At 35.9% G+C, this 16,915-nt stretch overlaps 2 protein-coding genes across 5 annotated transcripts in view; one reads left to right on the forward strand and one right to left on the reverse strand.

Annotated features, from left to right (window-relative positions):
- The window catches only part of LOC105329747 (meiosis inhibitor protein 1), a 17,403-nt gene extending 13,149 nt beyond the window's left edge, over positions 1-4,254 (forward strand). Inside the window, exons 18-29 of one of the 2 annotated variants that reach the window (XM_011431113.4) lie at positions 86-210; positions 332-460; positions 628-699; positions 786-888; positions 1,122-1,217; positions 1,319-1,429; positions 1,596-1,729; positions 1,904-2,149; positions 2,238-2,319; positions 2,925-3,034; positions 3,242-3,382; positions 3,745-4,254. In XM_011431113.4, the coding sequence (XP_011429415.3) occupies positions 86-210; positions 332-460; positions 628-699; positions 786-888; positions 1,122-1,217; positions 1,319-1,429; positions 1,596-1,729; positions 1,904-2,149; positions 2,238-2,319; positions 2,925-3,034; positions 3,242-3,382; positions 3,745-3,810 (1,415 nt within the window). In that variant the 3' untranslated portion in view covers positions 3,811-4,254. The remainder of the gene's footprint in view (positions 1-85; positions 211-331; positions 461-627; positions 700-785; positions 889-1,121; positions 1,218-1,318; positions 1,430-1,595; positions 1,730-1,903; positions 2,150-2,237; positions 2,320-2,924; positions 3,035-3,241; positions 3,383-3,744) is intronic. The other variant, XM_034455101.2, reaches the window with a different exon arrangement.
- Positions 3,866-16,410, reverse strand: LOC105329748 (protein transport protein Sec24A). Of its 3 annotated transcripts, none has more exons than XM_034455099.2 (23): positions 16,098-16,410; positions 15,210-15,725; positions 14,869-14,961; positions 12,604-12,696; positions 11,321-12,219; positions 10,900-11,133; positions 10,630-10,739; positions 10,420-10,522; positions 9,478-9,604; positions 9,244-9,353; positions 8,910-8,976; positions 8,527-8,691; positions 8,249-8,406; positions 8,059-8,160; positions 7,821-7,944; positions 7,550-7,708; positions 7,264-7,431; positions 6,868-6,978; positions 6,579-6,757; positions 6,334-6,471; positions 5,943-6,140; positions 5,170-5,273; positions 3,866-4,999 (listed from the first exon to the last, which is right to left on the reverse strand). In XM_034455099.2, exons 1-23 carry the CDS (start codon positions 16,186-16,188, stop codon positions 4,885-4,887), a joined length of 4,164 nt encoding a protein of 1,387 aa, XP_034310990.2. In that variant the 5' UTR covers positions 16,189-16,410; the 3' UTR covers positions 3,866-4,884. The 3 variants fall into 3 exon arrangements, with proteins under 3 accessions (XP_034310990.2, XP_011429418.3, XP_065922037.1); XM_011431116.4 differs by having other exon boundaries at positions 7,258-7,431; XM_066065965.1 differs by lacking the exon at positions 14,869-14,961 and having other exon boundaries at positions 7,258-7,431.
- Positions 16,411-16,915: the final 505 nt, after the last annotated feature.

Genomic DNA, 16,915 nt, shown 5'->3' on the forward strand with positions numbered 1-16,915 from the left:
TTTTCAATCAAAATAAGACTCATTTCCAGCTACAGTGCTCTTTTTTCTTCTAATGATTGTACTCAGTAGTGTCTGTCATCTTTAGCTGGTGACCTGGTACTGAGGACAGTGTGTGAGGAACCAGCCAAGGAATGGTACACCCACCACACAGCGTTCCTATACTGGGTGTTCCTAGACTCTGAAGTCTGTCACAAAGCTGGACCTCTTGTTGTAAGCCTTGTCTCTACTTTGAGATTATAGACTTTACATAAAGTTCAATCATTTGACTGGTAATCAGACGCATTTTTAATCAGATGCATTTTCATCATAACCAGAAGATTTTCTCTTTAAGATTGACTGTTGGTTGAGTGGCATAGCTGATAGTTACAAGATGGACCAAGATGATTTCATCGAAGTATTGGAAGAAAACTATCATTTGTTTGAGATGTTTGCAAATGCAGAATTCACAGAGGCTTTCATGGTGAGATTCTGATTTTTATTTTTCATAACTTTCATTTGTACATGATATTAATATGATTTAATCCATTCTCGTCCACCATTATACATTATTCATTGTTGGACCCACTGTAGGTAAAAGAGTTTGATTTTAAATCATTTTTTCTATAACGATTGCATTTTTTATTCTAGATGACATTGCTCTCTGTCTCAAGTGAAGTAACCACCCTGTCCTCTGTTATTTTAAGGAACTGTCTGGAGAAGGTAAAAACAAGAGCCCCACATGTTCCATCAAGCAATGAAAGATTCTGTAGGATACATGTACAGTTGTTTCTATTTAACAAATGCAGGTAATGGAAGTGGACTCTTCGGATGATTTTATTTTGTGTGTAAGAGCAAAAGGGAGACAACTCCTGCAAGATATATTTCTCCGAGAAGACAAGACTCTTAATGGTATGATTTTCTGTACAGTACTACAGACATTAATCATTTTTGTTGTTGAAATTTGTACATGTATAAATAATCTATTAATCCACATTCACTGTTGCATCGTTGACCTATATATAAATACTATTTCAACTTTAATAAGATTGAATACAAGTTCACTGTTATAGGGGTACTTTCTGCCTGACTATCATTTTACAGAGCTCTGTCAATTAGTTTGATACTTTGATACTTGTCTTTAGAGGATCACCTACAGAACACACTGTCTATATTTCTGATGGCCTTTAGTGCTCTCCCTGCATCAACAGATGGCAGAGATCTGAAACTTTTCTATCATGGTAAATTCCTTCTTCAATTTATCTCTTTTTCCTTATCTTATTTTCCTATTTGTAAATACAATGTACATGTACATGATTTAATTAATTGTGATGTGTTTCAGTTTGTAAATGGCTGTGTGAGGATACAGTGGACAGACATCCAGAACTGACAGAGATGTGTTTGAGGCTGATCATTCTGTTCATAGAGGCTTCTGATTCACTCAACAATAGTGGTAAGAAGATAACACTTAGTACATGTACATGTATTATCTAAAAGAATTATTTTCTTTTTAAGAAAATGCAGTCCAATCTGATGCAAGTCCTTTTTTCCTCCTCCCTATGGTTTAAACATCTGTTATATCATGCCAATGCCATTTAATACATCTATTCCATTCGTAGTGTTACCCATGATGGCCCAGAATGTGAGCCTGTTGAGGACATTTGAAGGACTCCTACACAGCGGGGACAGTGACAGTGTGTCGGGGCTGACCTTTGGCATCATCTCCTATCTGATGGACTTCACAGCGACACAGGTGAGTACTTTGATCGTCTCATTCTCTTGGTATTTGAGAAGACGACAGAAGTATATCTTCATATGTTGTATTCCAGGTCTTCCATCTGTCATTAAATATGACATTGTAACTTGAACTTGAATCATTTTTTCAAATGTTTTGGTGGTTGGAATACATTGTACTTTGTTTTTGTAGGAAAACTTGCACTCCTATGTGACAATAACAGTTTCACTACATCCTTTAGAAAAACGCCTAAAATCAAGCTCTCCCATCATGCAACAGTGCTTTCTCCAAGTTCTGGCCGCATCCTTTAAATGTAATTTTGTGAGCACTGTCTTCAAATTTTCAAATGTAGGACGATACATTCCAGACTTAAGATGTCCTCTAATATCCAGAGATATCACTTGTTTGTTTTGTTATCTGCAACAGTTTCTGGTTCAGGTAGGTAAAAAAAATATATTTTACGATTGAGGTTGATTCTTTTTGTACTGTCACCAGTCATTAATCTCATAATTCCATGATTTTGTAGGAATGTCTGAAGACAAAACAAGCCGCTCTGTGGTGTCTACAAGCATTGATCACCTATCTCTCAAATACTGATGTCAAATTATGTAAGCAGATACCTATATATTAGATCAGACTTTACAAGCAATATGATGACTTCAGTATTACGACTTTAGTGTTATATTCCAAATATATGCTGCTTTCCCGATCATGCATATGTACAGTACCGATCAGACCCAACCTGACACCAGAGTAAACCCCAACTAAACCCCGGGTTTACTTTCTGGGTTTACTTTGGGTTTACTTTTTGAAAATTTGGGTCCACTTGGGGTTTACTTTGGGTTTACTCTGGGTTTACTCGAGAATTGCTTTTGGAGTCAACAATACGCACTGAAGTGTGAAGCAGACTTGTATTTTATCTTATCATCCTACTGCCTGTGATTCCTGCCCCTTGTATATTCCGAATACACATGTAGCGTCTGCTTTCAGGGGTATACTTCTGATCGGGGTTTACTCTCTGTGTCCACTCTGGGTTTACTTGGGGTTTACTCTGGGTCCTCTCTAGTAAACCCTGAGTAAACCCAGAAAGTAAACCCGTGGTTTAGTTGGGGTTTACTCTGGTGTTAGGTTGGGTCTGATCGGTACTGTATACATATATAAATACAATTCCAACCACACACACAACCTGTAATTTTTCAATTCTATTTTACAGATGAGGAATTGCACTCTCATCCATGGAACACTGCTATGCTAGAAGTCATGGTTCAGTTGACAGACGATAACCCTATGTCCATAGCTACAACTTTAGATATGCTTCAACTTGTAAATATGATTGCACAAGATATTTATTGCTATTTTCCAGACAGGTGGGTGGGTAGATGTTGAAACCAAATGATCAAGATTATTTTCATAAGGGGGAGGGAGGGAGAGGTTTCAAAACTAAAAAAAAAACAAAAAACTAAAAACATTTCTTCACCTGAATATTTACAATATTGTCTCCTCCTGTGATGATGTACCTCAACATTACAGGTGTTGGACAATAACACTGGACACACACTTGTCACAGAATCTTTGGAGACAATGCTGATTGTCTCTAAATTTCTCAAAGAACTAAAAGAAAAATCTCTATCTTCACATCTTACGGATCAGTGTTGCAATCTTGTCAAGAAGGTACAGTAGATCAATTTTCCAAATGGGCTATTTGATCTGTATTTGTATACATGGATAGTATGCATACTACATGTATGTTCTAAAAATTGTGCTATTTGATCTGTATCTGTGCGCATTAATAGAATAATTTCTATGTGCTCGTCCCATTTTCTGATGCTTCGCTCCTCTCATGAATTTTGGTATTATTGAAAGTTATGCATAGGAAAAGGATTTCTTATGGAATGTTAATAAACATGGAAACTTTCAGAAAGATTACAACTTCATAATTTACGAGTTGCATCCTTGTATATGTTGTCTGTTAACTTTTTCATTTTGTGATAGAGTATTATAATAATGTATTTTGTTCATTTATAATTTTTCAGTTTCTACAAGTTGTCCCAGTTCAATGCAAGCAGCAATTTCAAGCATCATTTCAGGTCCAAGAATGAATGGACCAACCAATACTGTGTATTCTGATGTATGAATCAATTGAATAAAAAGAAATTCTTTAACCATTTTATTTTTGACTTTTATATTATAGATTTATTCTTTCCTAAAAAAAATTGACATGAAACAGATTGCATCCTGTCTCAGAGTGTACTTAGATTTGTATGTACAAATTTAAAGAGATCTTCACCAGTCATAAAAGCAGAATGGGCTATCCACAATGAGGGCTACACAATACACATGAATAAGCACCAATGATACACCTCTCATAGCCTCGTAATCGCCGAGACCCCCACTGTGTATTGACCTCGTACAACATACTGCTAACTACATAGCTCACAATCCAATCTTCTATCAATGTCACATAAAAGTCAATGAAGTACTGTTACAGCGAATAAATAAAATTTAAAAGGATAGTATGAGCGCACAGCAACTTTGACATGTAATTGCACATTTAAAAACATTGTAAGATAAATATAATTAATGATAAGAGATAATTTTTTGTCACTCGGAACATAGTTGTCAATAGTTTCTAAATCAAAAGATGTACACCATTTTTGAAGAAATATTGTATGAGCATTTTTATAACATGCATCAAAACAGTTACTTTATCCATTTTAAACAGGATAAAGAAACGATATAGAGAACTCTTAATTTCTAAAAGACTAGACATTTAGGTTTTCTTCGATGTGTCTTTAACTTTACCCCTATAAATTAAGAGCTGAAACATACACATGGCTTCAGAAATTGCCCTGCACAGTTAGGACCAACTCGCTCATTCAACATAAACCAGGTGAAAGACAATTGCATCAACAAAACATTACACACCATGCCATCATATGCTTTGTAAGCTTGGGAATACATGACTACACCATGTACATCAGGTTCTATGTCACATCGTCATAAAATACATCTGTTTATATCATCACAGTTATACTACTTGGTAGTGGTATAGTACTTGACCTTTGACACAGGAAGTGAATAAATAAGTCACAATAAACCCTAAAACTGTCCCTTCCTGTGTGGAATCACATCAACGCGTAACATTTTGGCTGGCGGTCCCCCCCGGACAACCATCAACTCTTGACCTGCTTCTGTAGGTGCTGCAGGAATTCGTACAGAGACATGGACGATTCAGACCGATCCTCCACCATGTGCTCAAAGAACTGTAGTCTCCTCTTGCTGTCGTCTCTGTCAATAGTTTATACAGGACTAAGCTTCTTGGCTTTCTCAATCACAATTCAATAAAGTATTGACAAACTTTAAATAGTAATTCATGGTTATAATTCACTGTGGTGTTTTTGTCACACTCTTTTCAGTAAAAATTTGTTGATTGTAACAAAAATGTATGAAAGGTATACCTGATCACGTAGAAACTTGCTCCTCCTGGTCGGTTATCTAACAAGTCGGTGATAAAATTCCTCATCATCTCAGACTTCTCATTCTCTAACTCTGGCAGATCAATCTGTAATAGATAATTGAAGAGATAAATTTGGCAACTTGCATCATTTCACTAGCAATATAATTTAATGGGTAAGTTCATATTGGGTTAATAGAAAGGTTTAGCAGACAAATGGGTACACATACTTGTATGTGTAGGTTAGAAGTTAGAACTACGCGTACCAGCTTACATTACTTTTATTGTTAAGCAATTGTAACGTGTACCTGTACGTGTAAATGTTTAATGTAATTCGAGATATCCTCTCCTACTATGCAGATAATTTTAGTCACAGTCAAAAATTGAGAATTGCATGTTAGTTATATTATACATGATTGTTTAAATATGTATATTTTTTTATTTATCACAGATGAATAAAATAACAGAGCCATTGCATGTTTTGGAGGAAGAGATACTTGTATTAAAACTCTGATAACATATTAAATTTTATTGAAAATTTATGCTGAAGAAAAAATAAACATATTTGTTAAAATAAATAGCCAACAGGGAAACGGAAGCTACAAGTTTGACCTTACAGGTACTTTGCAAATACACATGTTCATTCGGATACATATGTGTAGAAATTCGTCATTACACAAACTGATGAAGTAATGCATATATTTTCCTTTCTACACGTACACGTTGGTTTGCTAAACCTCTCTATTGAGGTCAAGATTCAATGAATTTTTTACTTACCATGCCTTCAGGAATGGCAGTAAAGCTAGGTGCATCCAGAACTTCCCTGACAAAGTCTTGTGGAGCACCACTGCCAACATACAGGTAAATGGTGTCAAAGGTGTCCATCAGGTATACACCTGTCCGATCAATGTTAGCAGAGGACAGGTGAAGCAAAGGTAGCTTGGGAACAAGAATGTCACCCTTCTTTTCTGTATTCTGTAAATAAATATCATTTACATTTTATCTATGCATATAAGTTAAATAGAGGCATAATACTTACCTGGTACACATGTAAAAATATTTGAAATCATTATTTTTAAATGCATAAAACCTCAGATTAACAAAAAAAATTGATTAAATGATAAAGTTAACTCTGTGAAATTGCTTCAAATTTACACATAAAACTTACATATTTTTCAATGCCATGGACAGGATAAAGGTCTGCGTACACGGACTTCAGAAGCTGACCGACAGGCAAACTCTTGCACTGCTGCATGCCAAACACTCGATCATCTAAAGGTGTGTTCACGCCCACACGGAAAGCTTTCTGTATCAAACAAATTTTATATAACAGATTAAATATATGTATGTAAAATGCTCAACACGATGGAATGAAAAGTTTTCTAAAAGTCTAATTAACAAATGAAATCTTACACTTTTGAGCAGAGCCAGTATAAATGTGGGTATCATTCTGAGAGTGTAACAGATGGGTAGACTTCCTATCCTTTGAGCTGGAGGAATCGTGTTACCAAACGATGCCAAGGCATCCATAGCAGCATTGATCAGGGCCTCCCTAGCATCCGACAAAGACGAACTGACACTCCTGTCCACAGCTACAAACAAATTAAAAAGATTTCATTATACACCTCATGTACTCCCATTATACATGTGTATATGATTATGTACATTGAAAACGTTGATTGGCCTATTCTCGTGTTCTTACCCATTTTGGCCAGAAGTCCAATGATAGCTTGCTGATCGGCTCCTGCGTAGATTTCTGATAACTGGTTGGTAACAGGGAGACACAGTGTGTGGACCCTTATTCTACGCTCACCTACAAACGGCAAAATATACATGACTATTTTCACAAGATGTGTACGATTACCTTTACTATATGTGTATAATTACCATTTCATGGATTAGATGTAAACATTTACAAGTACATGTACCTTAACAATATATGTAAAATTAGTTTAGTTACATTGTATAATTAACTTTATATCTAAAATTACTTTTACATCATTTTAAAAGATCTGTACAATTACCTAAAATAGATGTGTATTTGAACATATACTAGACATTTACAATTGCTTAAACCAATGTGTGATGCTACCTTTACTTGATGTGTAGAGCAATGCTGCTTGGAAACACACTGTATTTGTGTCTACTAGAGAATCTTCTATAGACATCTGCATTCCAAATGCAGCATCTGGATTAACATTGGGTAAGGAGAGAAGATCCGTGGATCGCACGAAAAAGTTCCCATGAAAAGTGTGGATACTCAAACCTGTAACACAATTAACATCCTTAATATCCCTCTGTCAGTGCATTCAACAAATACAGTCAACTTTTATGCATTTGAAAACAGATAATGGTTGATTTAAAGAGAGCAGGTGTGCTTTTACCTTTGGTACATCTAATTCTCATCACTGCTTCAAACCCGATCTTCCTTGTTAGATACCGCCTCAGATCTGCCTCATACTTCTCAGTCAGTGACGGGTTTTTAGCAGCATGGAACATAGGGTAGTGATGGACACATCCGCCAGAATACTTGGATATACAAGCTGAAAATAGAGGAAATCTACATGATCTTTGTACATTGATATCATCAGATAATGAAGATTCCAACAGCATTTCACCCCACTGAGCAATACCATGTTTCAATCAAGTACTTACATATAGAGGCTATATCTGTATACTGGCCATTCAGCATAAACAGATCCACTGCCACTTGCTGAGCTGAGCACTCTAATGCTAGTTTCTTGTAAAAGTCTGTTGCTGGACCCAGATTTGTTACATTCTACATGGAAAAGAAAAACAGAGTATAAATAAAATATTTCACCTTTATCAATGTTCATTCAAAGCCTTAGAGCTGAAACTCATGGTAAAATTTTTCTGGAATTAATGGTCTAACCTTTCCTGACCGCAGACTAGGGTCCTCTCTTGACTGTAGAGATCCCGGTCCAGCGGTAGGCAGCACTGTCTGCATGATTGTAACCCGACCCCCAACAGGACTCTGCAATAAATACAAGCTTGAAGTCAAAAAGCACTCCTTCAATATTCAGTAGATAACCTCCAACTTTCTCTCACTAGCCGACACTTACCACAAGTTTGTGTGCAGCCTGAAGGGCGGCACCCAGAGCACTTCCGGTTTCCAAATTTTCTTCGAACAACGAAGGTATCTGATTCAGTAAATCAAGAATCAGCTCTTTGCTCTCGTGTAAATTGACTAGAAGATTATCAGGGCATGGCAGGAAAATGTCTATAAATTAAAAAAATAATAAATTCTTCTTCATTGTTGAATTCATTTACTGATACTTTGCTTTTTAAATTTGTTTTATACCAGAAATTTTAATACCATTCTTTTGATAACTCTACATACCATCTATATCAGATACAGTCAACATCTGAGGCTGGGACAGTCCCTCAGCCAGGTTAAAGAAATGTAATGCCCTGTCATATGCAATAAATCCTATCTGAGCCCTGGAATCTCCTGGTAACTTGTCTATCTCCTCCAGCAACACCTGGCAGAAAACACTCAGGTAACCTGTCAAATATATCCCACACATCTTTAATACCAATACCCTACACAATGTCTCTTTTTTTATATAAATACTAGGTACATGTATCAGGTTAGCCACACTTCTGATGATTCCTATATGTACTTTGTGCTACAAATTATTTTGGTTAATGTACATTATGTTTCAACAGTGTTGATTCGTATATTTTAAACAGATTCTGATTGCCAGTTAGTTAAGTTCTAACCTGTCTCTACCGCATTAAAGGAGACATCCAGCAGGAACAGGTACACAGCAGGCTGTGGCGGACGCAGCTAAAACAGTGAAATCATGGATCAGTGCTCCTGCTCACATCTGTCTAATTACCCATTCACCATAAATATTCATTAATCAAGAGACAAAAATACATGTATATATCAACGACATTAATATCGACCCTAAGAAGCTGCTGAAATTAGGCTCCATCACAACTGGTCATTCCTAATATTCAAAATCTGATCTGCTGCTCAAGATACCACCCAGATGCTTGTTTAGTTTGTTCAATGTAACCACTTGGACTTGAATATGAATTGCTTTCTTACCATATAATCTGATGGAGCTATGAACTCTATGGTAGACGACTTTATCTCAGGTCTTCTTTGGGGCTCACCATAGGTTTTACTAACTGGGTCATAGGAAAACTCATCTGGTACTGGAAAAATCCCCAGGAGTAACAATTAAACAAAATTTCACACTAAATCTACCTTTCCTTATGGTTTAAAAACAAAGTTCAGAAAACAGAAAATGGCTCCTATTGTAACACAGTTAACACTTACACTCATTGACTCTGTAACAGAGGTTGCACTTCCATCTCCGAGAATCCACAAAGTAAACAAAGGGGTTGATGTATGTGCGACAGGACCGACAGCGGACAATAACACTGGACTGAATCACAGGAAGTTGCTGCAATAAAGAAGATAATGTCATCAGACAATATTACATGTATTTAAAATATGCATGCAATTAACTCAATCCTCGAAATCCTTCATTAATGTACTTTTCATTTTTTATTATCTTTGAAGACAACAGTAGTAACTGAAGACAAATATTGGTATTGTTAACTAGCATTTTTCTACTAAAGTATTTGTTTGGTTTCATTGTCATATGATTTATACTAGGATTAATGAATAAGGATGCAGAGAATAGCTTTTACTTGTATGTGACTATGGCAAGCAATCAAGAGACTGGTGTCATTTCGAAAAAAAAATGTAAACATAGTACAAATTCACAAAAAATTTGAATTTCTTCTGGGCACCCAGTTGGCTAATGATATATATATATATATATAAGTGTATATCAAAATATTCTACTTAAGAGCAATGAATATTATTTCATAATTCATACATTAACATCAAAAGAGTCAGTCTACAAGAGGCCAACACAATATTAGCAATTTAGCCGTAACCCAGCAAGTCCAGAAAATCCAAAGTTACGATGTATATTTTGATACCTACTTAAATATCAGAGTAAAAATATGTATCCATGTAACATTGGAATTTCTGTTGAACCCATTTGACACAATGGAAGAAATAGCATGCATTTCTGTTGGATTGGAAAAGTGTTATGCACTGGGTATACATGTAAATAGAAACGATAATTACCTCATCTTCCTTCTAGAGACGGAGAGTGCAATGAAGATTTTACTGGGTAAAATAAGCTCTTTATACAATACACTGTTTATAATTGATAACGATGCAGTGTTTAAAACTAATACTCACCGACAAATCTTTAAATGGATGAATTAATATTCCTAGAGGCAGTCTTGCTTTGTTCAATAAACTTGAGGTTTGAGGTATAGCAGTTAATGTGCATCGGAATACACTGAAACCAAACACAAAAACATTTCATTTTTTTAAAAATCCTTCATTAGAAATTCTAAAACATCACATTCACAGGACTTATTCAATTCAATTTTGAGGTTGACTTACTCTGCCTGACAGTTGACCTTTTTGAACTCATTGTTTAGTCTTGGTTTCACCACTTCCAATCCCTCAGGAGGGATGAGGTTTTTCTCATTCAATAGATTCACTACTCTGTCCTAAAAAACAATCAGAAAATAAAGGATTTTAAAATCAGTATACCTATAAATAAACTTCTTCACGTGCGACTGTCAACTGGATTTAAAATATTGTAATATGATGCAAACAAATATCACTAGTACATGGCCTAAACGAAAGGTGCTATAGTATAGTTCCTACCTGTAGCGACATTGAGCCAAAGCTGGAATTAAGATTGCTTTGTTGGGAGGACATAGGGAAGTTTCCAATGCCTGATGGCGGCATTCCCCCCTGCCCCACCCCTGGCTGTGCGTTTGACCCTGGGTAACCCTGAGGGAAACCTCCAGGCTGTGTATTTGGCTGGTAAGCCCCTGGCTGGGATGGCTGAGGAGGGAATTGGCTCCCTGGTTGCCAAGTATTAGCAGATGATGCTGGCTACAAACAAAATCATACAAAGTGAAACACAATTATTTTCAGATCCTTGAAATTTTTATGCCCAAAAAATTATCTAAATCTATGTTCAATCAATTTTTCATTTCTGTCTCACAGTAGAAAAATTTTGATACTGACAACATTCAATTGTAAACGCTCTCCATTACGTCAATAATAATTGTTTGCCTACCATTTGTGGATATTTTGGTCGTGTGGGTGTGGCTCCCATTCCTCCTCGTTGCGTCTGAGTAGGGGTCCCTACTGGTGGTGGCTGGGTCATTCCAGAGGATGGTGGTGGTGCTCCTGATGATACAGGAAACATACCTGGTGGCTGGGGGTAACTTGTAGAGCTTGGTGGCACCCCTGGTTTTGCCATGGGTGGCATCCCTGGTGGTGCTGTACTTGATGGCGGCATTGAAGGTCTCATAGGAGGCATCCCTGTGGGTCCTGATGGGGGGCCTGAATTGTACATCCCTCCACTTCCTGGTAATGGGGGACCACCAATAGGTACCTGCTGACCACTAAATGATGTGGGAGGAAAGGAACCAGGCATCGAAGTGACAGGTGCCTGGGCAGTGAATGAAGTGGGAGGCATACCTGTATAACCCCCAGCTGATGAAGGAGGACCTCCCATGGAGGGAACATTGTATGGGTTAGGTGGTCGTCCCATGGGAGGTCTGGGTGTACCCATGGGTCTTTGACCTCCTGCAGGTGGCATTTGACTCCCAGGCACTCCCATTCCTTGTTGACCATACCCAGGCTGTGGAGGTCTCTGCTGTCTTGGTGGTTGACCCCCATATGATGTAGGAGTTCCCATTCTTGGTGGTATTCCCATAGGGGCCATTCCTGGCTGTACAGTTATAGAACCCTGGGTTGTTGCTTGACTTTGGTAGGGATAAGGGGGACCGCCCTGTCCTGTTGGGTTTGGTGTGAATGATGATGGTGGACCTCCTATGGCAGTTGAGGGATTCCTGGGGGTAACTGGGGACCCTCTGTTAACATTTCCCTGGTTAAAAGTGTTACTAGCTCCAGGTTGATTTTGCTTCTGTTGATCTTGCCCGTCATTACCAACTCCTGGGAAAGATTGATCTACCCAAAACCAAAACAAAAAGGCATGAACTTGATTTTCAACTCTTAATTTTAGGGTAATACAGAACAATATTAGATACATTGTTCATTAATACTCATTGTAACAAATTTTTGGTCATAATACGTTGTACAATACTTAAGGTATACATTAAAATTTGCAAATCATCTTCAGAACAATAGAAAAAAAATCTTTAAAAAAAGATATCATATTCACAGTTTTTAAAGTTTTATAGATATAGCTTTTGTCAAAATAAAGTTTTTTTTATCTGCAAGTCAATTGAAAGAGGTGTTTTAAAAAAAAATTGCTTATATTATATAATAGCACAGCCAAATGGTTCAGAATACAGCAAATACATGTTTTTCTTAATAAATGGACTTTCTTACTCTGAGTGCTTTGGAAATCTCCTCCTTCCAAAGCCTCATAAGACTGTGTCTCTACAGGGGAGGACGTCCTAGAGGTTCTCGTGGAGGTTGGTTCTGGAAGTCAGAATACAATTCGCATTATATAATCATATTGCAGTGCATACTTTATCGGCATTCATACTTTATTGAAATTAAAGAAAAAAATTGTTTCAAGATAAAAATCATTCTGTTCTGCTCTTCATATAATAATATTTACATCTACAGAGTGTTATTTCCTCTATTTCTTATGAAAACTTATAGTTAATTCATAGCTCAATAGAAACAGTCAGACTGAAATCATTTGGCTGTTTCATTTAGCTAACGTACTTATGTACATTAACGGTAATTTAGTGAATTTTACTTACTTTTGATAATCAATTTATTAATTAGTTAAAAGAAAGATGTAAATATAGATAATAAAATGCTTTCTTTGATGATTCATGCGGGTTATGAAGGTAGCGATCATTGCAGAAAAAATTTACAAAACCTGCTAACACGGATTATGTATTTTTCCTGCAATGTCGCTACCTTCATATCCCAAATGAATCACCATAGAAAGCATTTTATTGTTTAAGTATGACTTAAAGGGTTGATCTTGTCTGTACCAATAGAGGTCCTTAGTAACTGTATCCTTCATGAAAACCCAACAGTCTTCAGAATACAGCCAAGTAATTTTGAGAAGTGAAAAAAAGTTTAATTAACTAGTCCAATTGACTTGCAGTTATTAAAAAGTCACACACTTAAAATGTTTCTTGCAGATACAAATTATGTACAAAGTTATTGTAAGAATTGAACCAATTACAAATATTGCTAGTGAAAGTGTACAGGTTTTTTTCTAGTGCCTCGATATTATGGAATTAAAGCAAGGGTTCCCTTTATGAACTTTCATGTAATAGTATACACAAATACTATTTAGGGGAGGTGGAGGAGGCTACACAGAGAATATCAGAGGAAAATAGGACATTTTAGTATTAACATCTATTTTATTTGAAAGTTATCACTCATGAAAGACAATATCCCCTGTACTTCATCAATTATTAACTTGCATATTTTTTAACAAAACACCTGATTTAACTTGGCATGGATGGTAATGCCTGACTGACCATGTCTTTATTAATTACAATGTTGCTGATGGCTTTCAAAAAATCAATATTCCTTTTCTTTCTCAAGTTATTTGTTGGCAATTTTCATGTTAAGGTATTCGATGTATAACGACCACATTTTGTACCTAATAAAAGAATGGTCCAATATTATTAATCATGATATCATTTTGAAGGTGTTATCAAAAAAAAATTCTCCACCAAAGGAATTTTCAAAATATTAATTATGGTCCAACTAACTTTACCTTGAATTTTGCATTGAAGTCTATGGGCAACATATGTTTTAATAAGAAATTGTAAAAAGTAACTAAAAATTTGTAAAATTCTCTTGGTTAATACATGCATAATCTTTCTCTTTATTAAAATATGAAATAAAATGAATCATTTACCGCAGATATTTTGACCAAATTAAAATTGTCTTTTTTTCAACAAGGGGAGATAACTCTTTAAAAAATTTTAAGGTGCAAAATGACCGGTTTTTAATATGTTGTCAGTCATGTGAATTTGGTTTATTTCACCTCCATTGTTATCTTGCAGTACATATTTAACTGGTTTAAAATGATTCAAAATTGTTCAATTTCCTTTCATCATACATTGAATACCTTAAGGCTAGTAATACATGTTTTTACAGCTAAAATTCTTAAAGCATATGGACTTTTAATACTTTTTACATTTGGAGTTATACATGTACTGTTGATTTCCATAAAGTAAACATCAACCTTGATTCATTGAGTAATCAATTGCAAGTATTAATGTATCAAACCTCCTAGGTTCAAAAAGTACAGAGGAAATTGTTGGCAGAAGAACTGTCCAAAAAATAATTTACAATATAACCATCTAATTATGATCTTGGAGACAAATAATTGGTTCAGACAACACTTTAAGCAAGCTTCTTAAGCAGAACAAGCATAGATGTAAAAAATAAACCATGATTACTGTACAAGAACTTTAACCAGTGAATATGTAGACAGATGTAAAAACAAGTAACTGACAAAACATACTGATAGACACATACTGATCAAGCACTTCTACTGGTATCAACTGAACCGGATGTTTCTTTTTTTTTTTTTGGGGGGGGGGGGGGGTAGATGAGAGGGGGGTGTTGTGTTGAGATAATACAAGCTCTTTGGTTTGAGGCAAGATATACCTGAATTGTTAGGTGTTAATCCAGGGGTTAAAGACATGCCCACTTGGTGAGAATATTGACCTTGTCCGTGAAAAGGTACAGGCAGACCTCCCTCTAGAAAAGTTTCAAACCATTTAAAAAACAAGCAAATTAACATAAATTACGCAAATTAGTAGGCTTTTGAGCATTATTTCTTATCTATCAGTTTTATTCTCAACACTATTTCAAAGAACTCCACATCATGCATGTGCAACCTTTCACAAAAATTAATGAAAAAAAAAATATGGCCATGCTTTTGATATGCACATGAAAAAATAAAGAAAAAAATAATATCATTTGACAAGAAAATAAACTAAATTCACCTGTTGGGGGTGTGTCTATTCTCTGTTGAGAAGCAGATCTTTGCTCAGCTATACTGCCTGGAGGTTGAGCAGAAAAATTTGGGGGAACTGGACTATTTGAATGGGAATTAGTCTGACTGATATTAAAATTGTTCATTGCATTTGCAGAACTTGAACGGGGCACTCCAGGAACTGGTGAAGAAGAAATTCCGCCAGAAAAATTTCCAGATGCTGAAAGAGAATGTGGAGGCATTCCAGAAGCTTGAGATGAGTTTGAATTTAAAGGCCTGTTCACTGGACCATTCATAAATGTCTGTGGTGGGGCTGAAACATTCACCATTGGTGATGGAAACCTGTTCGCTGGTGACCCCATTGGGGGTGGCATTCTCTGCATTGGTGACTTATTCATAGGAGGGGGTGTACCATGACCATTCAAAGAAGAATTATATCCCACGGACATTGGATTATTTGGAAAATTTCCTGGAACTGGTGGTCTACTCATGTTCTGTCCTTGAACGTTTTTTGACTGCAATCCTCCTGTAACAAAATCAATAAATAATATTAAAAGACGATGAAAATTTGAAGAGTTAATCATTTTACAGGAATAAAATAAAATCTAAATGGAATGACATTACTATTCTTACAACACTATGCTGTTAACTTTATGTTTTATAATGATATAAAATAAGTTTGAGTTAAAGAAGCACACGATATGTATCCAGCTGCTTTATATCAATGTTGTCTAAACAGAATAAATTTGAACCTTTGAATGTGAATAACATGAAAATATCTGCAACGTGTTCTTGTGAACGTCATTTTCGATTTGTCAATACTCCAACTTGTTTCATTCTAGAAAAATTTAGTTTAAAAAAAACAATCTACACCCAAACGTATGTGTATCAGACTCACCAGGGGGGACCATAGGCACTGGTTGTGAGTAAGGGTTTAGATTCGGCGGTCCATTTGGACTGCTCTTGTACTGTGAATGTTGATCCGCCATATTCTTTACTTTTACACCAAAATACCGCAAGATAACGACATCTTAAACAACAGATTATGTTTGAGAGTAAAAGTTTCCGTATTAGAATCTAGTACTCCACTCGCGTGTATTAAAACTTGAGTTATAGTAAAATACACCGCTTTCAAATGAAAAAAAGATTCGGTGTCTCTCTATCTGTTTGACGAGTCCATTTTCTGAACCGGAAGTTGCTTTGTGACAGTCATGCGCGAGGGCATATCAAACGTGGCAATCGATTACTTCCCTTTTTACTACCTATTTATATTCATGGATTATATAATTTTCAACAACTAAATTAATTGATTAACGATTATTAAAAATAAGATTTACCTTTTCTCTTACTAATTCAAAACGGCTTTGGTTTTCGATATTATAAAGTAACGAAGGCTGATCCAGTGTCGGAGCAGAGACATAAATGTTATTTATGTTTCTGGTCGGAGCGACCCCCGCCCCCGGTTAATATTTTAAAATAAAAAATGCATTATATAATTAAGGTTTAGAATGCTTGTTCATAACTTCACATTTTCTTCGTGAATTTTCAGATAAATGACCAGCGATTTTACACGTACAATCAGTGCCACTAACGAAAGGACAAAGGGGGGGGGGGGACAAACAGCTAGTCTTAATATACATGATATAGACTGAAATTTATATGCTGTTGGGGGGAAACTGACTCGATTCTAAAATTATATCAAATTAAAATGATTGA

The sequence above is a fragment of the Magallana gigas genome, chromosome 7, assembly GCF_963853765.1.
Source record: "Magallana gigas chromosome 7, xbMagGiga1.1, whole genome shotgun sequence".
Classification (NCBI taxonomy): Eukaryota; Metazoa; Mollusca; class Bivalvia; order Ostreida; family Ostreidae; genus Magallana; species Magallana gigas.